General features: G+C 35.8%; 2 protein-coding genes and 1 pseudogene across 2 annotated transcripts; all 3 read right to left on the reverse strand.

The window, feature by feature from the left end:
- Positions 1-12,446: 12,446 nt before the first annotated feature.
- Positions 12,447-13,233, reverse strand: LOC143592855 (nuclear transcription factor Y subunit C-3 pseudogene; annotated as a pseudogene).
- Positions 13,234-14,749: 1,516 nt separating this feature from the next.
- On the reverse strand, positions 14,750-16,527 carry LOC143592851 (uncharacterized). Its single transcript, XM_077072662.1, has 5 exons — positions 16,446-16,527; positions 16,372-16,415; positions 16,239-16,292; positions 15,278-15,397; positions 14,750-15,045 (listed from the first exon to the last, which is right to left on the reverse strand). Exons 1-5 carry the CDS (start codon positions 16,525-16,527, stop codon positions 14,920-14,922), a joined length of 426 nt encoding a protein of 141 aa, XP_076928777.1. The 3' UTR covers positions 14,750-14,919.
- A 642-nt stretch (positions 16,528-17,169) lies between these two features.
- On the reverse strand, positions 17,170-23,270 carry LOC143592861 (wall-associated receptor kinase-like 1). Its single transcript, XM_077072668.1, has 3 exons — positions 22,329-23,270; positions 22,070-22,237; positions 17,170-18,341 (listed from the first exon to the last, which is right to left on the reverse strand). The coding sequence occupies exons 1-3, from the start codon at positions 23,128-23,130 to the stop codon at positions 17,176-17,178; spliced, it is 2,136 nt and encodes a 711-aa protein (XP_076928783.1). The 5' UTR covers positions 23,131-23,270; the 3' UTR covers positions 17,170-17,175.
- Positions 23,271-26,355: the final 3,085 nt, after the last annotated feature.

The following is a 26,355-nucleotide window of genomic DNA, read 5'->3' on the forward strand; positions in this document are numbered from 1 at the left end:
CTTTATTGGTTCAATTAGAGATCATTTATGTCGGTTTGGCTCGTTCGTTTTGTTTCCAACTTAAAAGGTCCTTTCGTTCATCTATTATTATAAAACAAGAACAAGATGAAGATGAAATGAAGGATGAACCTTTAACCTAATACGTACCTTAAAGATTAGGTTAGATTAGATCTAGAATATCTTAGAATCCTAGTTGAACCTTCTTAGATCTTGAATAGGAAATCAATCTTTGTTAGCTCTCTAAAGATCTTGGATGGAATAGGAGAAAGAAGATAGGTTTGTGTTTGTATAGGAGGTGTGTATGTGAGTGTGTGGTTGCCTGATGGTGAAGGTAATGAAATAAGGAGGATTAGGGTTTTAGGCTATTTATATAGGCGAAGCCCAAGGCTTTTAGGCCTGAAATCCTTTTCAAGCCCATTAATCATTTTAATCTTATCCTACCATTTTACTACTTATCGAATTAAATCACTTTAACTAATGACACGCGATAAAATAAACTCCTATTATTTTATTTAAATAAATTTCAAAACAAGGATATCACAAGTCTTCCCTCCTTAAAAGGGTTTCGTCCCTGAAACCTGCTTAATCCTTGTAAAAACGAACGCTCCTTGCATTCACTCCTTTTCTTGAACCATCCTAGCTCTCTAGCTTACCGGTTTATCCTTCTTACCCTCGAACTTGCAGTAACCGAGTGGTGTTCATGAGTGTTAGCTGTTCAAGGTACCTTGCCCATGAATCCCTCGATGATATGCTTCTTGTCCTAACTTAACAAGTCTCGTCTCGTCTCTTTAAGAGTCATTGTATTATATTATTCTAACACTACCATTTACTTTAGATTCTAAGGTCACGTATCACATGACTGCCGTTCACAAAGATCCATTCATATCATAATTCATTCCATAATCATCTCATTCAAACATAAGCCTAAATTTTAAATTTAACCAGTAAGCATGAAATCTTTTAAGCCATACATAACATAAAACTTAAGCAAAATAACTCATCCTTCTAGAATGCTCCCTCTTCTACTGTGATTAGGTAACCAATGAGCTCTAGGCATCCTTTGTACCTCCATTTCCTGTCTTCGGCTTCTTACATATCTTCGCCTCATGACCACCAGCTCCACAATTGAAACATTTGTGGCTGTTCTTGCATTCTCGGGAGAAATGTCCTGCTTTCCCGCATCTGTAGCACGCGTTCGAACCAGCCTTGCACTCTCCCATATTTATTTTGCCACAAACCTTGCATGCCTCTTTCCCCTCCATCCGATGTTTCTTTTCTCCCACATTATCCACATTATCAATAAGCCGTTTAGCGGGAGCGGTTCCTTTCTTTTCTTTCTTCTCTTCCACCTCCACAGCATCCACAACCAGATCGTCGTAAACCATCTCTGCTAGATCGACGGCGGAGTTGAATGTGGCAGCTTTGCTGGTTTAGACTAAGGTACAGACATTCTGCAGAAGTCCCCTGACATAACACTTGATTTTCTTAGCTTTAGTATTCAGCATCTCGCGCACAAGTCTTGACATTCGGTTAAACTCAGTGGTGTACTCACGGTGGGTAATCTTTCCTGATTTCAAGTTCAGAAACTTCATCTCTGCTCTTTCAACCTCATCATCAGCACAAAACTTCTTCATTACCATCTCTCTCAGATCCTCCCACCTCATAGCCTTAATTTCATCAGCGGTCTTCCTTTGTTCAACAGTTTCCCACCAAAACATAGCTTCATCACCAAATGACTGTGTAGCGAAGCCCACAGCTTGATCGGGACGGCACTCGCTAATGCGGATAACCTTATCCATCATGGTTTTTCACTAAAGGGTAGCGATCGCATCACCCATACCAGTCAACTGAGGTGGGTCACAACCTTTAAAGGTTCTGTAGCTGCAACCACGTCGGCCTCGTTTTCCTTCGTTCACCTTCATAGATCGAACCTCACTTGACGCCTCCATCTCACTCTCAGTATCCTTCTTAACACTTTCCCCAGTTTTCTCGACAGTTTTGTTACGGATTTCAGTAGACTTGTCTGGTTGGAGATTCTTTACTGCAGCAGCAACTACCTGTGTGATAGCAGCTTGAATAGTAGGATCGAGCTGATACTCTTCTTCACGCACGGTCATGCTTCTGTCTTCACTAGGCTCAGTAATCTCAGAGGGCACTCGATTGATACGGGGCCTACCACGGCGTCCCGTGCGCCCTCCTTTCCAAGTAGTAGCCTTAGCACCAGCCATCTGAATCCTTAAGGAAAACACAAACATCGTCACGTGAGGAACTATTTAGTACAAGGATAGTAAGGCTGCAGGTAATAACAGTGGCCAGCTGGGATTAGCTGCTCACATTACTCTCTATATCCTATACACTTCCCTTCGTGAGTCTACTTGTGCTTGGTTCTACTTAAAGCAGTTAGAAAAGCAAACATTTCAAATATAAGCAAGCAATCCTATCTATAACAATTCATATGATTTTCTTATGTGTAGGGTAAATCACGTATTAAGCTTGCTTGAGTGGCATATAGCTATCCATATTGTCTTGCTTCTTTGGTCTCATTCTCTGTTTGAGTCTAAGCATGTTAAGGATGCTTAAATCTCTCAAACTTTTGCTCTGATGCCAACTTGTAAGGCCCCAAGCCCGGGTGCCCCACTTTAGTGTTGGATTTACTGGTAAACATAGTTTGTTACAGCGAAAGTCTATACAAATCGCAATGGAACTTTAAAACTTTTAGATAACAACTTTCTTCTCTATCTATTCTTCAATATGGATAGCCTCCTACGCGCCTCAAGCTTGCCCCGTCATCAATAATACCTGCATGCATACTAAAAGTCAGCTACACGCTGAGTGAGTTCTAACGTTTCTTTCTTTTCATTAAATTTTGAATTACAATTAAATCACGTTCTTTATTCATACGCAACGTAACATTAGTCTATAACTAGTCCCGTACGTACTTGGTCATAATCGAGCCTTCTATTCTTACTCGTAATCGAACCATATCAAGTAAAAGGGATTTGCCATCCTAAATTGTTGCGTATGCATGAGGCCCGAAGGCTCTACGCACGAACATGCAATCATTCATTCACATCAATGTACATATTATTATTCTATGCAAATATCTGATAGGACTCGCTCCCTACATTTTTTCTACTCTATCCACTAACATTTACCCATGCTACTAGTATCCATAGCTGGACCATACATTCACACAACGCATATCTATGCATTTAAGATTACCATGCCAAGCAATCGTACTACATCTACGCACATAATTAATAGCTGCTGTACTTAGTATCCCTAATTGGACCACCTATTCATTGTATCCATAACTGGACCATCTCACCCTAGTATCCATAACTGGACCACATTATCATTTGTATCTGACGTGAGGTCGAAGACTCACTAAAAAATAAACCCAAATACAACTAATTAGATATCAGTAAGTGGGTGTCGAACACAAAGAGTTTGTGGAATATGTGTTAATCAAGTAGCTTAGCAATTAAACTAATATAAAAGTAAATGCTAGAAAGTAATCTTCAAGTTGATTTTTAATTTGATTTTATGAACAAAAACAAACTAGCAAATAAGTTGTAAACAATCAATTAAGCAAGTATTCCTCTTGGAGTTCGGGTCATTAAGCAACACTTTTGTTAAAGTTCAATGGATAAACCATAATATCTCGGTTTTGTGTAAATGCAATTGTTTGTGATTAATCAAGAACTAAGTACTCGGATTCCTAGAATGTGAGGTTGTTACTTGGTAATCAATCAATATGTTTAACCCTAATTCCTTCCACTAAATCTCAATTGTCAACGACACCAAGAACGTATAGATTGCAATTAGGTTTAAACGATATGGACAATTTACAAACAATCACATGAACATCATAATCATACTAACATAAACAATTAGACAATCAATCCAATGTTCAAGAACAGTTAACATAAAGTATTTTGTAAATAACCTTACATCCAAGAGAAACACCAATGGAGTTAGCCAATCATGATTTGATGGATCATCATAGCTTCAATTGTCTTCATCATAAGAATTAAACACTCAATCTAATTATTAGAATCACCAAAAATAATGTCTTGGACTCCACAAATCGCCCTAGGGTCGTTCCAGTTGAAAGATATCTCAAAAGACAACCAAAAACGGCCTAAAAAGTGGCCCAAACTCGGAAGTTACGAGTCGGACCGTGGTCCACGGTCCAGACCGTGGGCCACGGTCCATCCACGGTGAATAGAATGGCCACGATACGGTGAAAACTGTCATTTTGGAGCTGGGTTGACCGTGGTCCACGTTGTTGATCGTGGGCCACGGTGGAGCTTTTGTTCATTTTCTTATTTTCTTCATATCTTTCTCGTTTCAACTTTGTTTTCTTCGCCGTTTTCGCCCACGTTCTCGTAATTTCATCCTCTACCTCCTCCTACCTGCAAATATATGAGTAACCATAGTCAAATAATTCCATGAAATTAAGTTGGTTAAGCCAATGCATTTGTATCTTTTAACTTGCTTAACGGCTTTTCGACGACTCACTCATCACATTCCCACACTTAACCGTTGCTTGCCCCCAAGCAACACTTCAAACAACAACTATTTTTAAACTACAACCACCATACATACCAACAATTCCGGTTTAGTCAAGGTCCCAATACATACCCTATTCCCTCGTTACTATAGGTTTGCACTAGTATACTTGATATTATATTTAAACCATAGAATTGTAATGAAACCTAACATGATTTTGATTTTTACCCACACATAACACACCTCCACACATTAACTCTCTTCTTGGTGATCATTCACATGTATTCAGTCATAACCAATTCTCCTCGCATATGCTTGTACTACCGTCAAATCTCCACCTATATAAATGCTTTGACACCTGTAGACGATTCCTTTCTGATTTAATCGTAATGCCTTTCTTCAACTGAGCTCGACTAACTGTTAATAACGTACAGATATTAATCCTCTATATTTGTTTATTATTTTCTTAAACTAACGGGGTTAACTGTTGAGTTAACCGAACCGAACATATAACCTTCTCCAACTGATCGTGTTAGTTTAATGTACTTTAGCTTTCTTTATTAGTTTATTAAACCTTATCCTCCATACTATGATTCTTTAACAAACTCATATGTTTAAGTGTCTTTACGAACACGCGGGTTATAACTAGTAACGAGTCGAGTTCACATTTAAATCAAGTTCGGTTAAGTTCTATATATATATATATATATATATATATCTTTTGTAAATTAACAACTTGTTAACGAACTCGCGTGTTTAGGCTTTTCTTAACGAACTTACCGGTTTCGGTTCCTTCATGGGTTGGTTATCGGTTTCGGTTCACATTCTACTCATATTCATTTATTTGAGGCGGTTATAGGTTCTAAACGAGTCGGGTCTCGGGGTTCGGGTTTGTTTAGTTTCTCATATTTGAATCGAGTTTCAAGTTTTACTTAGGTACATTCGGGTCACATAGGAGTCGTTTAGGTTCCACTCGAGTCACATAGGAGTCATTTGGATTCCACTCGAGTCACGTAGGAGTCGTTTAGATTCCACTCCAGTCAGATAGGAGTCGTTTGGATTCCCACTCGAGTCACATAGGAGTCAAATCTATTCGAATCACATAGGAGTCAAATCCATTCGAGTCACATAGGAGTCAAAGCCATCCATTCGAGTCACATAGGAGTCAAATCCATTCGAGTCACATAGGAGTCAAATTCCAATCCACTCCATCTAGAGTCGAATTCCAATCCACTCCAACTAGAGTCGAATTCCAATCCACTCAATCTAGAGTCGAATTCCAATCCACTTCAACTAGAGTCGAATTCCAATCCACTCCAACTAGAGTCGAATTCCAATCCACTCTAACTAGAGTCAAATTCCAACGTATTTATATACGTATATATATTATGTCTGATTATTTAGATCAAGATCCAACTTTCTTACTTGGTTCAATTAGAGTTCATTTATGTCGGTTTGGCTCGGTTCTTTTTGTTTCCAACTTACAAGGTCCATTCGTTCATCTATTATTATAAAACAAGAACAAGATGAAGATGAAGATGAAATGAAGGATGAACCTTTAACCTAATACGTACCTTAAAGAATAGGTTAAATTAGATCTTGAATCTCTTAGAATCCTAGTTGAACCTTCTTAGATCTTGAATAGGAAATCAATCTTTGTTAGCTCTCTAAAGATCTTGGATGGAATAGGAAGAAGAAGATAGGTTTGTGTGTGTACAGGAGGTGTATATGTGTATGTGGGTGCCTGATGGTGAAGGTGATGAAATAAGGAGGATTAGGGTTTTAGGCTATTTATATAGGCGAAGCCCAAGGCTTTTAGGCCCAAAATCCTCTTCAAGCCCATTAATCATTTTAATCTTATCCTACCATTTTACTACTTATCGAATTAAATTACTTTAACTAATGACACGTGATAAATAAACTCCTATTATTTTATTTAAATAAAATTCAAAACGAGGATGTCACAACCAAACACCTACCCTTGTCAAACACTTGTCAAGCATTTTACACAACACTTGACCAAGCCCTAATATGTTATCAACTATATTTAATCAAGTCATATCTTCAAAAAAAGACCATACATTTTTATTTTATAGAATTAGTACTACAAAAGACAATATAGTGGTACCATGACCATACAACAAAGAGATCTTAGCTAGACAACTTCAACATTTAGTGGAAACATACGTAAAGGAAAAAAAAAACAACCAAAACAAAAGCCAATGCAAACTTCATTTTTTTGGTCTTCAATTCCATTTTAGCACATGTTTGACATCTTGGAGGATCCACCCAAATAGATATTGGTACAGTGATTCTCCATTGTCTCTGTCTTCCTATCCGAGTAAGGGGTTCTCTCAAATATTGGGCAATATTTACTTACCTAAAGCCAGAAAAAACAAATAGTTGAAACTGAATCATGCTTATACACTCTCTAATTTTTGGAGTAACTAAAATAGAAAAGCAAAAGAAAAGATTACATGCCTTCTCTAATCTTCTGAGAGGCTTTTAACCCCCTTCAAGAAAAATTAGGTGAATCATTATGTAGGCTTAATGGCACCATCATCATTTGTTTCCAGAGTAATATACTCCATGGTGTTGGGGATTTTAATACAGCAATCTGGATTATATAGAGAGTCGTATGATAACTTTCAGATTAAAAATTATTTTGGTGGTTCTTCAAAACACTTTAATCGGATAAAACTCTAAATTGAGACAAGAATTTAGTATGAAATTTGTGAGGAAGATGAACCAGGGTGTCGATCAGTTAGAAGGAGTGTCTTCTATACCTGCAGGAGCAGTTAGATGTGGATAACTGCATAAGGCAGTTAAAATTCAAATTTTAATTGATGAATAAGCCTCCAAAATAATACTTAGGAAAATTGGAAATAAATAATCCCATCTTTTGTGTATTGGTCGATAATAATCTCCTCTTTAAAAATCACTAGCAATGGTCCCACCTTTTAACTATTTTTGTCTCACTGGTCTTCTGTTAAAAAATACTTAACGTCGTTATATTTTTTCCCTAATTTCAAACCGATGTTTTAGGGCTTTTGATCGGAAGAACGATACGAGTCGACCGATGTAAAACTTATCTCGAAATGGTGATCGAAACGACGAAACAATGTTTCAATTCGGGTGCTTGAATTTCCAATTAACAAAAATCAAGCCATTTGAATTACCGTTTCGAAATAAGTTTTACATCAGTCGACTCATATCGTTCTTCCGATCAAAAGCCCTAAAGCATCGGTTTGAAACTCGGGAAAAAACATAACGACGTTAAGTATTTTTTAACGGAGGACCAGTGAGACAAAAATAGTTAAAAGGTGGGACCATTGCTAGCGATTTTTAAATGTGGGATTATTATCGGCCAATACACAAAAGATGAGATTATTTATTTCTAATTTTCCTAATATTTATGATTATCTGTGACATAATCATAAATTAATTTTCTAGTGAATTTTTAACCCCAGAAAAGGGCTATGCCCCTTTGGCCTATTGCGTTTGATTCCCCATGTTTGACCCCTTGTGCAATGCAGAAGAGAGCAGAAACATGCAATGAGAGGCTCCCCCGTATAATGTATAGAAAATCATCATCACCATATAAAAAACAAAAATAACCAAAAAAAAGGATAGGGCTTTTTTGGATAATCTAATCCCTGGGTTGTAATTATGCGGAAATTCCAAAAAGATTTTTCAAAGGATCATAACTCATCTGCAATGTATTGTTTAATCAGTTAATAAACAGTTCAAGCTATGGTGTTGAGATGCAATCATCGTTAAACAAACAATTAAGAGAGTAAAGTGAAGGAATCCTTCTTTTTCTGGTGGGAGGGTAGCCAGTTTCTGAAGCTTTTGCTGGTGTGGCACCATTGAGAGGCGAATGTTCAAAGGATGAACATATGTATGAAGCCATTGGTGATGGAGATCAGTTGCAGAGTTGGATGAAGATGTAGTTTTTGAAATGTGTCTTTCATGAGAGAAGACAAAAGGATAGATGAGGCACATAAAGGGAACACATGTTATGCCGACTGCCACTAACTACATACACCTGCATATTATCTGACAACGCATCAGAATATTGTACCATCTGCTTGAGATTTTGTACAATTTTGTTACAGTAGATTATATGAGTGTAGCTTGAGATGTATTTTAATTATAATATAAACTAGTATTTACACCCCGCGTTGCGGCGGAGGTGTAAAACATTGTATTTATACATCCACTCTGCTCAAAAGCATGATGTTACCACCGTCACCATCTTCGTTCGCCATCCCCTCTCCTGCAGCCAGCAACTAACGTTAACCATTAAGAAAACTGAACAAAAGGTAGACGTAAAAACGGTGAACCACACACGCTCATTGCATCGTGTTAACACACAAAAATTAGACCGAAACATAAAATATAGAAAAAAGTAACTAAGTCAACTTAACATCTATGCGTTGCATGGGGCTGTTAAATGGGAAAATAGACATAAAAATGTTCAACCACACACATGTGTTGCATCGCGTTAACTCGTTAAATTCAAACATAAACGTTAAACAAAAAATTGTAAAAGATGAAAAGAGTAGGGCACCAAAGTTGGAAGTGGAAATTGTTGACGACTAAAACTAAAATATATTTTGTGACATATTTGTAAACTATGAAAAAGTGTAGGGACTAAAAGTAAAAAAATGAAATTATATATAAAAAAATATTACATGGTACAAAGTGGGATGCATAAATGGCTAATACATAGTCCTCCCACATTTGTTATTATATAAATTTCCACTGGTCTTATTTTCTCCTTGAGGCGCCGTTGCTTTGCCATGAAGAATACCATGCGGAAGATATGATCAGCACACTAGAATGCAATCATAGTTATCATAAAGAATGCATCAAGAAGTGGATGATGAAGAGCAAAAATAAGAATCATAACTGTCCATGTCCCCTTTGCAGGGCAAATGCTTTCTCTTTTCGACGCTTATGCTTTGTTTCTTAACCCCAAACAGGTCTTACTTTCCTGATTTCATACCAAGTATAATTCTTATCGCAATATTTTGGAGGTATCACATTCTTGTGGCACTTTTCACTTTATTTTTCCTATATATTTGCACTTGTATCCAATGTCATATTGTTTGCATGAGCAGTTGAATTTATTTAGCAAGTTTAGAAAGTAACCAAAGAAAGGCAGTCCTCATCCAGAATGGCAGAATGCATGCACTTCTTGTTGGGATTAAATGAAATCTGACTTTAACCATGTAAGTTTGTGATCATAATAGGTTGGAGTTTGTTGATGTAGATAACTAATCCCAAGGGAGCTCGTTTGGACACAAAGAAAAGCTGAAGGTGATTCATAACACTGCTGAATGCAAAGACTTTTTTGTGCCCTGGTCGAAGAGGTTCTTATAGATCAATACAAGCCCCGCCATGTTAGAAGCCTATCTCATGACCACCTTCGTTATCATTCAGAATGGCTATGAAAGATCAATCTGAATCATCATGGAACTTCTACATGGCTATGAAAGATCAATCTGAATCATCATCGACTGAAGTGAACGGCTTTCATTCGGTCCACAATAATATTTTGGATACGCGATTTGAACAATCCCCTTTCCTGAATAAACTCAACACTATGTATCAACATCTTATCTTGATCTTAATTTTCTCTCTTTCGATTCACGGTTAACGATGTTCATGAAGTTGAGAGTTTGAAGATTCTTTGTCATTACTCTTTGATTTGAACTTGGATTAGGATAGAAGTACATATTTTTTTTTAAGTTGTAGAAAATATTGTTGGGAGAGTATTTGATAGACCCACGTTCCCTAATTCAAGCAAACTAGCCGTTGAGGAGGAGAACCATCTGAATGGATCCGGACCAGCGGAGAATTCGGTTCAGACTTCATGGGTCACCTTGGTCCAAGTCAACACCTAACTATTACAGGCCACTATCACATTATTTCCATTACTGCACTATTTTATTTTCTCATTTATTTGGTTTTATGTTGAGTAATGCTTCCGTGATTACAAAGGTATTATGTTTCCTTTTTGTATGGCAAGACCTGATCGAAGTTATTTCCATTTAGTGATAAATTATAAAATATTTCTCTTTGAGAAAACTCTAATTTCCATTGCTATTCCTATTTTGGCCAAATAGGGAGGTGTTCTTTGGAGTCTGGTCCGTATCCTATTCCCTGTTTGGAAGCGCCTGACGAGTAGTGGAATTATGTATCTCGTTTCCGCCAGTTGATTACCGTTGGTTGTTTACTATTAAACCTCTGTATATCAGTATTCTTTTAAGTTGTTCTTCATTCAAAAGTTTTGGAAGTGTTTTAATTTCTGCCATTACAAATTCTGATTGGGCTATTTTGACCAACACTCTACTCAAGCATGTGGCTCGCTAAGTTTGACTAACTTTTTTTCCTTTTCTTTTGATTATTTTGTATGTTTTATACATAAAATAAGAATATCGAATTATACAACTGCCGAATACGCTATATTATTCAAGCGCCTTGTCACTCGTACTCAACATGTAAATTTATGTGAGCTGAAATTAATTAAGCCTGCAATGAACGAGTTACATCTTACTAGTAAGCTGTGAGTCTATTTGTCATTAACTATCATAATACATGATAATTAGGGTTTTGACAACACCCGTTTAGATAACAGACTTATAATGCATGTTTTATCCGCAAATCCTGGTTTACCAACTCACAAAGATTTTGATAATTTTTGCACCATAAAATATTTTAACTTTTGTCTAACAACCCAAAAATGTTAGGGAAATCAGCATGTATTTCCTTATTAACAGAGAATCAATATAATCAATCAACCACTTGAAAACAATTCTTTTACCATGACTTCACACGAGAGATCCAACACTTGAAAGCTGTTTACGGGTCATGACTCACGAACAAAATCATCTCCAGAATCTGACAAAATTGACAAGATAACTTTATGTAATTATTTTATAAGTCAAGCTTAAAGAACGTTAACACCAAGCATTCTTGGTGTCCCATGAGAATTTCATCGGTTGACTTTACACCAACTTAGTAAAGCTGATTTGACTATTAGTCAACATGAATCACACCACTATGATACTAATTAATCAGAGATATAGCTTTTGATTGTGCTAAAGTTGTCATAATCATTCGATGTTTGTGAAAAAATAGATAGCTACCTTATGAAATGAAAGTTACAAAATCTCTAAAATTAGGTTAAAAGGGTATACATGTAATTTTATTTCATCTTGATTAACCCTTAAATAGTCAAAACCTGAATATCTTTATGCAAACATATGAAACAGATTAATGGGTTAAATATCTAAACAAACAAACTTTCTTATTTTTCATGAAAAAGCCTCTCAACTCACTTTTGATATATTAAAGCCCCCCCCCCCCCCCTTCTCTTACTTGTAAAAATACACGAAAAAGTCGTTAAACTAATTTTTGTATATCAAAGTCCTTAAACTTGTCCAAAATCTACACACTTGCGATTTTATTTAAATATAATGACTTGTTAACTCTTAAATTGATCAAAATTTGACAAAGTAACATCCGAACATTTTTGTTATAACGAAATTACATCATCTAATTTTAGCCAATCAAATAGTTAACAAGTCATTATTTAACAAATACTTCAAAAGTAAGTGCATTTTAGACAACTTTAGAGACGTTGAGACACAAAAATTAATTTAGCGACCTTTTCATGTACTTTCTACAAGCTGAGTGACTTAATATAGCAAAAGCAGGCTAAAAAACTTAATGCATAAAAAAATAAGAAAGTACGGTGGTATTTATGGTATCAACTATCACCCCTTGATTATTATAACTCAAATCATAATAATCAGATTAACATTAGCATATTAACTGAAACTTTTGATTAAAAAAGAGCACATACCTTTTAAGTATCAAGAAAAAGAGCGAACTTTTTGAAAAGAATAACACACAAGCATTTATGAATCCGAGGGTGATTGAGACTCCTGAGATGGTGGTGGCCAAATTGATGAACCCATATAAGACGGAGGCTGCTGTTGGGCATAAAGACCAGGATCCAGCATCGGCTTATTTCCCATCATCCCTGGCGGACCCGACTGCTGAGTTGGCATGTAATAGTAAGGATACGCGTCTGACGGCCCGCCACCTGGCATAGTGACAGGTGGCATAGATGTCACAGCTTCATCTTTAGGATCTTCTCAGGGGACTATGTCAACCAAAAAGTCAAAAATATCAGTTCTTGTAATTGCAGCAGCAATGTCGTTTTTCTGTAGGGTCCGCCTTTTATTCTCGTCAGTATGATTCCATGAGCGTAAAGTCAACTCTAATATGAACATTTCACAAGCCCTAGCAAACACAATGGGTGCTTCTGCTGATATCATTCTCACATCTTCATCAGCTTTCATTATCTTCTTGATTCTTGCTAATGGAAGACTGTGGTTCTTGAAATCATTGACATTTTCAATTTCCCGATACTGGTTTGACCAAAATACCTGGAGTTGTTGCTGAAGTTGATGCAGCTGGTTTTGTTGGATTTGCTGATAAGCCAACCGTTGTTGTGCTAATTGGGCGGCAGTGGGCGGGGCAGTGGCAGCACTGCCTGGTGGTACCAGTGGTGGCCTGCCGCAATTGCTTATTTGGGTTGAATCATACGGGTTTGTTGCATATGATAACTGACTTACATTGCCCATGATGTTGTTACCCGGGGTCTGCCCGTGCCCTTGTGGATCCATTTTGTTCAAATTTGATTACGGCAAAAAAAATAAAGGTTACATTTATGAAATCAAAAACATCATTTAAATCATGCTTAACGACGAGTGAGATCTAAAAGTAAACATAACTAGTGTTGGGAAATTATTATCAATTGGCAACTAGTCGCTAATTGGTGATCCACTGATTAATTTTTTTGGTAATCGGCAACATTATTCACTAATCGGCCCTAATCAACCCTAATTCTGGTTAAACCTGTCTACTTACAAAATCTTACATATAAAAAGGTGTGTGTGTATGAAAAATACATATACAATCCCAATCCGATTAATCGGTAGTCAGTAACCCGCTGGCCGTCTAGCAGCACCTAGCAAGTTCTACAACTCTGAACATACTGAAAAGCTGATTCAGTAGTTACTAGTCAGCACGCTCTTGTCTAGGCAGCTAGACAGCGGGAAACATAGCAAAAAAGATCCAAACTTTAAAAAAAGAAATCACATAACTTGGGCTACGAGTGGAGTTACAAGGCCCAGCTGTCACACTTGAATAACAACAATTAGGGTTCCAATAAATTGGACACCCAATTTCTCTAGAATTCAACCCTGTTTATGAATTAGGGTGGGTTCCTCAAGGTTTTAATTAATAATTTGTGCATGCAATTCACAAATGAAAAAATAGATAAATAAAAGTACTGAGGATGAGCAAGAATACTGGCAGACGTAATCAAAAGGTGTAAATGCGGAACCACGATCTAAAGAAAGAAGAGAACCTGAAGAATTAGGTTAATGATGCAGCAAGCGTTTGAATCCTATCCTTAAATAAAATGAAATGAAAATTAGGAGGGGAAACAAGAGATTCTTACAGATAACAACGAGAGAGAGGAGAGCTGATCGATCAAGTCATGCTGTTGGTGTCGTCTTTGTAGGGGGACCAAATCCCAGAAACTTGAATTTGTATTTGTATTCAAGTTTTTATTAGATTGTTTTGTTAAAACTGTTAAAACTGTGCTTGGAACATATTTAACAGCACACGAAGTTGATATCCTTCAATCTGTTAAAACTGTGCTTGGAATTAAAACTTTATAAATAACAAATCTTCCATCCAGTAAATGTTCAACAAAGGATCTATGCAGTAGATATCGCCGATATATCGGTGATATATCAGTCCCTTGGTAAAATATCAGTCAAAATGGTTAGAATATCGGTACCGATAATATCGGCGATATTGACCGATATTCCCGATATCAGTGTTTTAAGTCTTAATTATCAACATTTAGTGTTAAGTGTTGGTGTTTTAAGTCTTAATTATCAACATTTAGTGTTCAGTGTTGGTGTTTTAAGTCTTTATCAGTTCCTGCTTGCTACGATTGTTATTGTTTCAAGTTGCAAAGGGTTAAATTGTTAATGGCAAAAGAATATACTGAATTATTAATGTTAAATTTCAATATTATATGAATTTTACATGATACTAAAATTACCAATATCTTAACGCGATAACCGATATCTCAGATATCGGTAGTTGACAGACATACGATATTTTTCAGCATTAACTGCTTAGCAAAGGATGATTTTGCATGAAAATTTGACTTAAAAAGTTGAAATGTTATAAAATCTGAAAAGTCAACTCAAAAGTCAAAGTCAATGCAAATATTCTATTCCCAACTACTAGTATTTGTTGATACACGCATGCTTAATGTACTCACAAGCAAGATGCTATGTTACATCAGACGTTCTCCGGCCAAAACTCCCTAAAGAATGCACGCTCGAATTCTTTCTCCTGTAACTTCTTCTCAAGTTCTTGAGCTTTCCTCATTTTCTTTGACAATTTTGCTTTACTTTTCTTAGATGCCTACAATAAAGCATTTGGGTAAAATTTAGTACAAGCGATTATTCAAAACAACTTACATCACAAATAACTAAAATTTCAATTATTTCACAGAAATAGTTGCCTTCTTTATCAGAAATTCAGAATACCATTATCTAAATCAGTAGAGTAATTCTTATTTCCTGATTATCTTCCCACGAAAACAAAAATAATATTATGCAGGTAACAAGAACACACACATAGTTATCAAGCTTACTTTATCATCAGAAGTAGAAAGCAGGTCCTTTTTGACTCTTGTGTTCTGTGGTTCCTTTATCTCTGCTCCCAACCCTCGTTTGTTTTTCTTTGCATACGTTTGCACAGGCTCCAATCTGCCCTGTTTGAACAAATAAGTTTTACTCCTACATATGAAAAATATCAAAATTCTGACTTTTAAATGTCAAATGAGATGCATAGTAATGTTATGGCCTCAAGATGCATGAATGCAATTTTTAGAGGACCTAATTTTTGCTATCCAAAAAGGGCTAGCAGCGCAGCTTGTTGGCCCGTTTACCTTCTATTTCAATATAAAAAGAAATGGTTCCTAAATTTCAACATAATTGTCATCTGAAAGAAATGAGATGCTATTTGGTCTGAAAAGGTAATACCCAAAAACGCTTTGGGCGCGCGCCTAGGCACTCAGGTGAGGTGAGGCGCATAAAAAGCACCTTGCTGCCACCAAGGCAATCAGGCAAGATTCCGGACAGATTTTGGTCAGATTCCAGTGAGATTCTGACCAAATCATGAAAATTCCGCCAAATATGTGCAAATTCCAGGCAAAATGGTCTGAAACATCAAAAAATAGCCTGGAACCAGTCAAAATAGCCGCCCGCTCTAAACATGTTGTAAACCCCCAAAAATGGTATGCTCATGCTATGCGCTTTGTTTATTAATCTCTGGCCCTCATTTTTTAGGCACCTCGCGCTTAAACTAGTAATACAATTGTCTTGGTTCTATAAAACCTAGACAAACATCTCTATAAATTCTTACACTGGAATTAAAATGTCATTTTTTTAAATAAACTAACACCTACAGCTGTTTGGATGCTTAAAAACAACAAACTTTGAACAACTAATCCCAAATTCAAATGCAAACAGAATTATAGGGTTTAACAGATAGAGGCAAACACCCCCAAATTCAAATATGAACAGAAGACTAGGGTTAGGTTTTTAAATGACCTGTTCCGAGATACCAAGGCCAGTTTCTTCTTTCCAACCGTGCTTCTTCAGCAACTTCAAAAACAGAAACACTTATAATGAATGAATAATAATGGCGGATCAAAAGACGAATGAAGAATAACAAGAATGAAACCTGAAAACCAATATTAGAGGAGGCTATGGGCGTTGACGTAGAACCTGAACCTGAACCTGAACCTGAACCTGAACCCCCCTCCGCCTCCAAATTCATCACCACAATTTCACGATTCCACAAAACAAAACAAAAATGAATTATATTCCCATTGGCCATTACGAGAGTGAAATGACTAAAATACTCATTATGAGCGTTATATTTTTTTTAGTTAAGTGACCATGAATTATTATATCCTTGTATTTATTTACAAGTTAAAAATCAAAACATTACACCACCAATACCACTTCATTCAACTCTCAGGCCACCGCTAACATCTCCGTTCAATTGTCTGGTTAATTCCGGCGAAGGTTGTTGTAAAGTGTAAACCCATAAAAATATTATAATCCATGAACATCTTAATCTTAGACACAACATATTATAATCAACCAATCGGGCTATTTACATTAACATGATGAACTATTTAACACACTAAGACTAGGATATAACAACATATTTCTAGTTATTTATGTGAAAGACTAAAAAACATCTTAAGCGGGAATCAAACGAGAAAACGACTATCCAAAGAATGAAACACAGATTTGGACTGATAAGTACTTATGCCTATTCTAACGTGTGAAAGAATGATCCCATAACCAAGCTTCATAAAGCCTGTTTCAGGCCTCAGATTCAAACAGTTCACATATATCCACATTAAAGAAAATGGAAGTATGATTACATAATGTTCTATTACATCTTTTACACTATATGTCTGTATGACAACATCTTTTTATTTAAGGTAAAATGAAGACCGACTGACTTTTCGCATCATTGAGTAATCCTATCATCGAAACTCAAAAATGTTGATGACGATTCCCCGCATGATAGCATGGAGATTTCTTCACTATGCATCACTTGCTCGATATTGGTATGAACCTTATATGGAATGTGCGATGTTCTTATGATTTCCAACTCTGTAGCTACTTCTTTCATAGTTGGCCTATTTCTTCCAATTGGATTCAAGCATCGCATTGCAAGGTTAGCTAAAACAAGAAGCTCGCCCCTACTACCCTCTTTAATCACCAGTGACTCAAAAATAGACATCACGCGTCCTTCTTCCATAGCCAACATAAAGTGTGCAACCAAACTTCTATTTTCACCAAATCTAGTTAAGGAAATTGGCACCTCTCCTGTTAAGAGTTCAACCATAACAACTCCAAAACTATATACATCACTTTTATCAGTGAATTGGTTAGACTGAAAATACTCGGGATCTAAGTAGCCTAATGTACCTTTGACTAAGGTAGTCAAGTGAGTTTGATCAACTGACACAAACCTTGAAGTTCCAAAATCAGAAATTTTGGCTCTATATTTATCATCCAAAAGTATATTAGTGGTTTTTATGTCCCTATGATATATTGGAAAAGAAGTAGCCGAATGCAAGTAAGCAAGTGCTTGGGCAACCTCTGTAGCAATTTGTAGCCTCATGTTCAAAGATAGTGGGAACTCATGGCTCTCATCGTGAATCCGATCATACAAGGTCCCATTTGGGATGAACTCAGAAACCAACAAAGGGACCTCTGTCTCTAAGCAACACCCCAATAGTTTGACCACATTCCTATGATTGACTTGTGAAAGAATGACTACTTCATTGATAAATTGTTCTAATTGGCTTTCGTCAATTAACTTTGATTTCTTAATAGCCACAATCCTTCCATCAGCTAGCATACCTTTGTAGACTGTACCTTGGCCTCCTTTTCCCAGAATTCTGTTCTCATTGAAGTTATCAGTAGCCTTTGTCAACTGACGTGATGTGAAAAGTATGGTTTTGTCAACTAAAGACGGGTCAATATTTTCTTGTTGCTTTAACAATAGACCACCATTAATGCGTTTAAAAATACTTTTTCTTCGTCTTTTGGTTATTGTTCTCTTGATTAGTCTGTAGGATGTATATATGATAGCTATTAAACCTACCCCAGAGGTTATGATAACACCTGAATGAACACCAATACGAAAGCAAACATCAGTTAGTAAGTTGCCTAAAATTTTAAGATAGATCAAGGATTCTTGTTCTCTCCTTCCGGTACCACTTGGTCTGATCAGAAGTCTCTTACATATGGTAATTTATCTAAAAGAGGAAAATTGAAAAACTAAAGTGAATGGAGTGGGCCAATCGACCTACAGTTGCGAGACCGAACAAGTTGGCACTCAAACTGTAATTTTGGTTTTTCTTTTAATCTAATACAACCGACCGAACAAAATTTTCATTCCCAATGGGAGTGGTCTTACCACTACATATACCGTATGACAATATTAAATTCCTAATGGCTTCCATAACAGATCTAAAAAATGGCTAATTGATAATTAGAATGTTTCACTTTCGGGATGCTAAACCAACAATCTAGTATTTTAATTTACCACATATATTAGCTAGCTAGTCTAGTTTGGTGTTCATGGATATTTATTTATCTTTTATTTTTTTAAAGAATTGGATTTTATCAAAGGATTTGAATTGAAACTTTCCAGGAGGAAATTGAGTTGGAATTCAAGAAAGGATTTTGAATTTCAGAATTCATTTGGTTCGTAAAATTCAATTTTAATGGTTTTTTAATCACTATATCTTTTAATTGGAATTAGTTTTCGAGCCAGAAGACTTTTATGTCTGTTTCAAAATTTTGAGTGTACTGGTCAGAACCCGGCTCTCGATTCGAAGTTTGGATTCTGAACAGTACCAACTCCCTTAAACATTAAATATTTCATAACTTAAGTTTTACACACCCGTTTGATTTGATTACAACGACTATGTTCTCGTTTTTAATTCTAGTTTAATGCCACAAAGTTTCAGGTCAGTTCGTGTCGGATTAGTCAGCGTGTTAAAGGCTCAGGACTCGTTTATTATTCATATTTTATTGTTTAGTTCACCAATTAATAAGGTGAGTAATCACTCCCCTATTTTATCACTTTCAAACCATGTTGGGGATTTTATGCGTACCATATTATATTAAACATATTATTATCTCAGTTCATTTATTTTATTTAAACTAGCAAATCATGACTTGTTGTGCTGAACGATTAAATGTTACTTGCTTATTTGCTTACTTGTTTATTTTATCGCATCGGAGAAGTCCATCATAATATATCACAGCAAGTATGATCATAAGCCGTCTTAGTAGTCAAAGCCCGATTCGCAAGGCAATGGTCATCCGACACCATTATTTATATATCTTTCGTCTTAGTAGCCAAAGCCTAATTCGTAAGGCAATGGCCAAACGACATCAATTACTTGCTCACGGTTTAATCATTGATACTCAAAGATTGGTTTGCTTAATTTTATTTATATTATATCATTACATCAAATTTAGTGATTACTTAATCAACATGTGCTGTTGACAAATATATCTATTTTGTACACATATTGCAGGTTGTTCTTTGGTTCTAAGTGAAGGTTGAAGATCATATAGAATGAGCTTTAGGTTATAAATAAATGACAAGTTGATATTACATTATTTGTTTTGGTTACATTTGTAATTGTCTGAGATGATGCGTATTTGTTTGAAATCAATAAAGTAATTTTAGATATTGTCATTTAAATTGTATGATAGTGTTTTGTGAGCCGTGAATCAACGGTTCGCGCCCCAACATATTCCGTCGTAGGTTGGGGTGTGACATGCCAGATGCGTTATCGGCATTAACTAGCGTTAGGCACATAACCAATGTCCAACATGTAAATAGTTACCTGGAAGGGAGCTAAGTAGCACGGGAACGGGTACGGGACCAGGATACGAAGACGTTACGAGTATGGGAAACGGCAAAAATAAAAAATCCAAGATACGGGTACGGTAAGGGTACGTCAAAAAAATATATAAAAAAATACAAATATATTAAACAAAATCCAAATAGATTTACCTTGCATTTAAAGAGTTATAAATTATATCTTAAAAAAAAGAGTTATAAATTACAAGGATAAACAAATAAATTAGATATAAAATAAAAAAAAACAACTTTTTTAATGTAAGTTAAATACTAAATAAAGAATTAAATGTCTACAACCCCTTCTAAAAGGTTTTACTATTAACTTGAAACTTATGTTTGTTTTCCTGCTTGTAGAGTTGTCGGCTATACCTTTGATTTTTTACTTTTTATTGTTACTTTGATCCAAGTGAAAACTTGGGGCTAAATACTGGGCTTTGGCTTAATTTAAAAAAAAGGCCCAACGTGTCACTGATATTAGGTCACCTTCTTTTGCATCTTTTGTTTCATCTGCTGCCACTATTGAGCAGTGAGCACTACTACGCCGGTGATAGGAATAAAAAAATATGGTTCTTAATTTCACTCTCTTTTTTCATCTCAATCACTCTCTGTGCCTAACTATAAAAAAATTATGGTTCTTAATTTCCTAGGAAACGTTTCTGAAACTTCGAATAATCCGTACCCGAATTCCAGAAACGGTCAGGAAACGTTTCAGTGGCGTTTCACCGGCTTATCCGTCCCCAGCACGTCCCCGGGACGGGGACTCCACATGCTTAGGCGTTTCCGTGCATCATAGGAAGGGAGTAGTCCCACGCAGGGTTCAGGGGCAGCATAATAAAAGTTGCATGAATTTTCAGATTTTATCATACACCTCATAAGTTAAATGGGCGGATTTTTGATTAAATCGAATTTTAAATGGATAACTACTTGTGACGGTATCCAAACCCTAATCCTGATATAAGATTTGATTGTTTTGGTCGCATCTCCCTGGTTCTTTTTCATTGCAAAATCACATACAAAGTTCTTGTCTCATTTGATTTTTTTTCCGATTGATTTATTTGCAAAACCACCAAATAGTTTTAATCCTAAAGTGCACACTACTCTCAAATAATTCGAGTTACAAATCCGGAATTCTCCAACAAATTGGGTTTGCCAAAGACATTAGGGGAGGGAAATCGATTTTATAGATGTAGATGATGAGTGCGAGAAGTCACCTAGGGTTAGGGAAGGGGCGCGAAGATGGAATGAAAAGAGATGGGAAATGAGTTTTGGGCAGTTCTCTGGATGGATTCAGACATGCAGTTAACATCTATCAAAATAAAAATGCCGGGTATAAATCAATCATATAACAAAAAATAGAGGTAGTTATTCAAAGTGGGCACAACTGATAATTTTAGTTTTGGTGGGTAGATATATGATACTTCATATGTTTGTAAGGATATACATGAATTAATCATTAATCAAACCATCTCATTGAAACAAATGTATAAGAGGGTACTTAAAGGGCCAGGCTAGACGTACTCTCTTCCTTTGCTAAACATGCACCCTCTGTGAACTTTCATTTCCCTTAACATTTGTAATTCACATGTTAGTTCCTCTTATTTTATTTTATAATTCTCTCAAAATATCAAATAAAAAACTATTAAGTTTTTATTTTTGTTTTACAGTCTTTTTATATATTTCTATTATTGTTTTTATTAACTTATTTCTTTAAGATTTTATTAAAGGTTTGTTTATTTTTTTACATGCATTAAAAAGTTTAGTATACTTTTTTTTAAATTTATTTTTTTACTTTTTTTTTATAAAATGTTTTCAAACAATTTTATTTTATTTTGTTATGTTCGGGTACATGATATTAATACTACTTGAGAAAAGAGCCAAATTTGTTTATCAAGTTGCATGTTATTTAACACTTTTATTAAAAAAAAACTTCATATATCACAAGTATGATCTTATGGAGAATAGACATTACCAGCAACCAAAGAATAAAAAACAGCCGAGAATAAACCATCATTATAGCTTCTCCGGCCATAATGGAAACAAGTGAAGTTCCATTTTCCGGCTAAGCCGTCAACGTCATATATTCTGGTATAGCCACAGTAACCATGATCACCTTCACATCTTGCACACCCTTCGGTAGCTAAATTTGCACATCAAATAAGAGGAAGTTCCATGTTATAATCTGGAAAAGAATCAATGAGTAAATTAATACTATGTATAGAATTACATACCATTGCATCCACCCTCTAAATAAGAGGTTCCTACAAAAGGTCTATAAGAGGAACATTTCCACGTATCTAGTGTAGTACCATTACCCATATCCACTTTGAGTCTTTCTTTACTTCCATAACTTGAACAACAATTTACGTGATCGTTGTCAAGGTCTGATAGAGTCCACAGAAGTGATACCGGAATAAAAGAGGTATAGTTGGCAACAGATGAATTCTTATCAACCAAGAGAGCAGACCTGCATGTTCCATCCCCACCTTGTCTTTCCATTCCTGTGAGATTGATGCTGTATGATTTAAGATGATGAGGAATTATTGTTTCGCAACAAGTGACACCAAGACAGGTGTCTTTGTCGTTTACAGTGTCATTACGACAAGAAGTTGAACACCCTGTGAGCGCACTCCCATGGTCCATCATGACAGCAGTACCACACCCCTCAACAACAAATTTATTGTGTGATTTGGAAAATAGGAAAGGGCTCCCACCAAGATCGATGCTACTGGTATTCCGAACAGGGACTTGGCAATCAGAGATCTTTGGAGTGTTAACAGTGACTATTTGATCTTCCAAGTTTACGCTCAAGATTTCCAGGTGCTTGAATGCAGATAGATATGGTGTCAAGGAGTTGCAATCAATGATGTACCATTTATTGACAGAACAATTCGCTCCGATTCCAAAAGGGTATGGAATCCTGATACTCCCGCATGTATCATTGCAGCCTGGCTTGGAATACTTAGGATCAGCTACCGATACTGCTGTTAATGAAAGGAAAATAAGAAAATGGTAAGCCTTAAACAATTTCATTTTGTTTGGAACAACAATTGATACCAGAGATGGAAAGATGTGAACATATTTATAATGGTGCGCATAAATAATTAAATATTGGAGACCGAGTCTACGCCGTGCATGATGGTTATTCTACACATGGTGGATATTTTCTACTTTATGTTAGATTACGACGCCGGAATTTTGTGATGCATAGAAGTCAGGATAATTACATATACCCCCTGCTAACTTAACTAATTATATATATATCCGGTCCTAAACTCTTAATTACATATATCCCCTTTGATATAAAATTACCAAGTTAGCCTTTTCTTAAACAAACTCACATATGCCATCCAAACTGATTGTTCAGCAGGAGAACAATTACATATTTACATACCTAGTGTCAGGGCCGGCTCCGAGAATTGAAAAAATAAAATTGCGCCGAATGTGAAAAATATTTTGGGCCTTAAGTAAAAAAAAAGTATTTTGTTAGGTTTAAATAATTTAATTTTTAAATTGATTTCTTTGGTTATGATTTGGGTTGTGTAAAAAAACTAATGTATAAAAATAGGCTTAAACATGTCTCAAATGAGACTAAAACCCACAACCTTTTGGTTGGAAGTCATACCCCTTTACCACTAGACCAAGTTAGTTGTTATGCAAATGAGTTTAAACATTAAGTATACGCATAGTTTTTCATAAAAATACATATAATTTTTTTTTTAAAAATTTTCGGCCCTAATGGGTAGTCGGGCTTATGGCCGTCGACCACTCTGCCATGGGCCATGGCCGGCCCTGCCTAGCGTCGCCATCACCAAGCCTCCACGGCTGCGGTGAATCATCCCTGTTCATCATTGACTGAACTTCATACTCAAAGCCGCCACCACCAAGCTTCCGCGGCCGCGGCGAATTATCCTCGTTCGTCACTAAATGAATTTCATACTCAACGCCGCTACCGCCAGCCTCCACGGCCACGACGAATCATCCCCGTTCGTCACCAACTGAATTTCATTAACGAGAGGCAGAGGAATTCGGAGATATGATTCGAGAGAATTACCACCTGAAACCTAATTGATATTGCTTCCATAATTATTGGTCCAAAGCGCTGAAATTATTCAGTACACACCGAAACCGATTTTAGAATCGCCGTTCAGATTTTTTTTCTATTGATAGGCAATTACATCTGTTCAAGGTTAAAACCAGGTCTTGAAATTTCCCTTTTTTTTATTAATTGGAGTCTATGAATATGTGTATTTAGTTTTATTATAATAAAGGATAAAATAGCTATTTTCAAAGCTAATTTTAATTGAATGTGAAAGTATGTAATATTTATGTTTAAGAAAGGTGATATATGTAATTAATATTTTAGGACTGGATATATATGTAATTAATTAAGTTAGCATGAGGATATATGTAATTTATGTATTTTTTGATGATCATTTGTCAGCATCTTATTTTATTTACAAATCATATGCAAGTCTGGTTTAGTAATTTTAATAAAAGATATTACTTTTTTAGTGTTTATCATATTAATTTAATTCCAAACTTTTTGAAAGAGTTTGCATATTTAACTTGTCATGGAATACATTTGCAGGTCACAAGTTTAGCGATCAAAGAAAAGTCTCATAAAATTATTCTCTACTACGTGGGTACGTTGCAGCCACTTGCTAGCCCCTTTATAACTGATAATCTATCTTGTTGTCCCAAAAAACAAAAATTGTAGCGATCAGACACGTGTGACGGGTTGATGCGTTTTAGAAAAAACTCAAATTAACACGACAAATATGGAACGATTAAAGAAAATGACTTGGTTGATTTAATATTGGAGACCGAGTCTACGCCGTGCATGATGGTTATTCTACACATGGTGGATATTTTCTACTTTATGTTAGATTACGACGCCGGAATTTTGTGATGCATAGAAGTCAGGATAATTACATATATCCCCCTGCTAACTTAACTAATTATATATATATCCGGTCCTAAACTCTTAATTACATATATCCCCATTTGATATAAAATTACCAAGTTAGCCTTTTCTTAAACAAACTTACATATGCCATCCAAACTGATTGTTCAGCCGGAGAACAATTACATATTTACATACCAAGTGTCAGGGCCGGCTCCGAGAATTTAAAAAAAAAAATTGCGCCGAAGGTGAAAAATATTTTGGGCCTTAAATAAAAAAAAAAGTATTTTGTTAGGTTTAAATAATTTAATTTTTAATTTGATTTCTTTGGTTATGATTTGGGTTGTGTAAAAAAACTAATGTATAAAAATAGGCTTAAACATGTCTCAAATGAGACTAAAACCCACAACCTTTTGGTTGGAAGTCATACCCCCTTTACCACTAGACCAAGTTAGTTATGCAAATGAGTTTAAACATTAAGTATACGCATAGTTTTTCATAAAAATACATATAATTTTTTTATAAAAAATTTTCGGCCCTAATGGGTAGTCGGGCTTATGGCCGTCGACCACTCTGCCATGGGCCATGGCCGGCCCTGCCTAGCGTCGCCATCACCAAGCCTCCACGGCTGCGGTGAATCATCCCTGTTCGTCATTGACTGAACTTCATACTCAAAGCCGCCACCACCAAGCTTCCGCGGCCGCGGCGAATTATCCTCGTTCGTCACTAAATGAATTTCATACTCAACGCCGCTACCGCCAGCCTCCACGGCCACGGCGAATCATCCCCGTTCGTCACCAACTGAATTTCATTAACGAGAGGCAGAGGAATTCGGAGATATGATTCGAGAGAATTACCACCTGAAACCTAATTGATATTGCTTCCATAATTATTGGTCCAAAGCGCTGAAATTATTCACTACACGCCGAAACGGATTTTAGAATCGCCGTTCAGATTTTTTTTCTATTGATAGGCAATTACATCTGTTCAAGGTTAAAACCAGGTCTTGACATTTCTCTTTTTTTTATTAATTGGAGTCTATGAATATGTGTATTTAGTTTTATTATAATAAAGGATAAAATAGCTATTTTCAAAGCTAATTTTAATTGAATGTGAAAGTATGTAATATTTATGTTTAAGAAAGGTGATATATGTAATTAATATTTTAGGACTGGATATATATGTAATTAATTAAGTTAGCATGAAGATATATGTAATTTATGTATTTTTTGATGATCATTTGTCAGCATCTTATTTTATTTACAAATCATATGCAAGTCTGGTTTAGTAATTTTAATAAAAGATATTACTTTTTTAGTGTTTATCATATTAATTTAATTCCAAACTTTTTG

This window comes from Bidens hawaiensis, unplaced genomic scaffold, assembly GCF_021521415.1.
Source record: "Bidens hawaiensis isolate Kalapana, Puna unplaced genomic scaffold, B.hawaiensis_p1.1 tig00041304_1, whole genome shotgun sequence".
Lineage (NCBI taxonomy): Eukaryota > Viridiplantae > Streptophyta > Magnoliopsida > Asterales > Asteraceae > Bidens > Bidens hawaiensis.

Bases quoted from the DNA above. Each gene is read 5' to 3' on its own strand.
- LOC143592861 (XM_077072668.1), bottom strand. From the start codon at position 23,130: ATGAAATTGTTTAAGGCTTACCATTTTCTTATTTTCCTTTCATTAACA. The intron at 22,238-22,328 runs GTATGTAATTCT...GTGCAAATTTAG, and splicing joins TTTAGAGGGTGGATGCAATG to CTACCGAAGGGTGTGCAAGA. The intron at 18,342-22,069 runs GTAATGTCTATT...GTGTTCATTCAG, and splicing joins TTTTTATTCTTTGGTTGCTG to GTGTTATCATAACCTCTGGG.
- LOC143592851 (XM_077072662.1), bottom strand. From the start codon at position 16,527: ATGGCCAATGGGAATATAATTCATTTTTGTTTTGTTTTGTGGAATCGT. The intron at 16,416-16,445 runs GTTCAGGTTCAG...GTTCAGGTTCAG, and splicing joins GAATTTGGAGGCGGAGGGGG to GTTCTACGTCAACGCCCATA. The intron at 15,398-16,238 runs GTCATTTAAAAA...TTGTTCAAACAG, and splicing joins GCCTTGGTATCTCGGAACAG to GGCAGATTGGAGCCTGTGCA.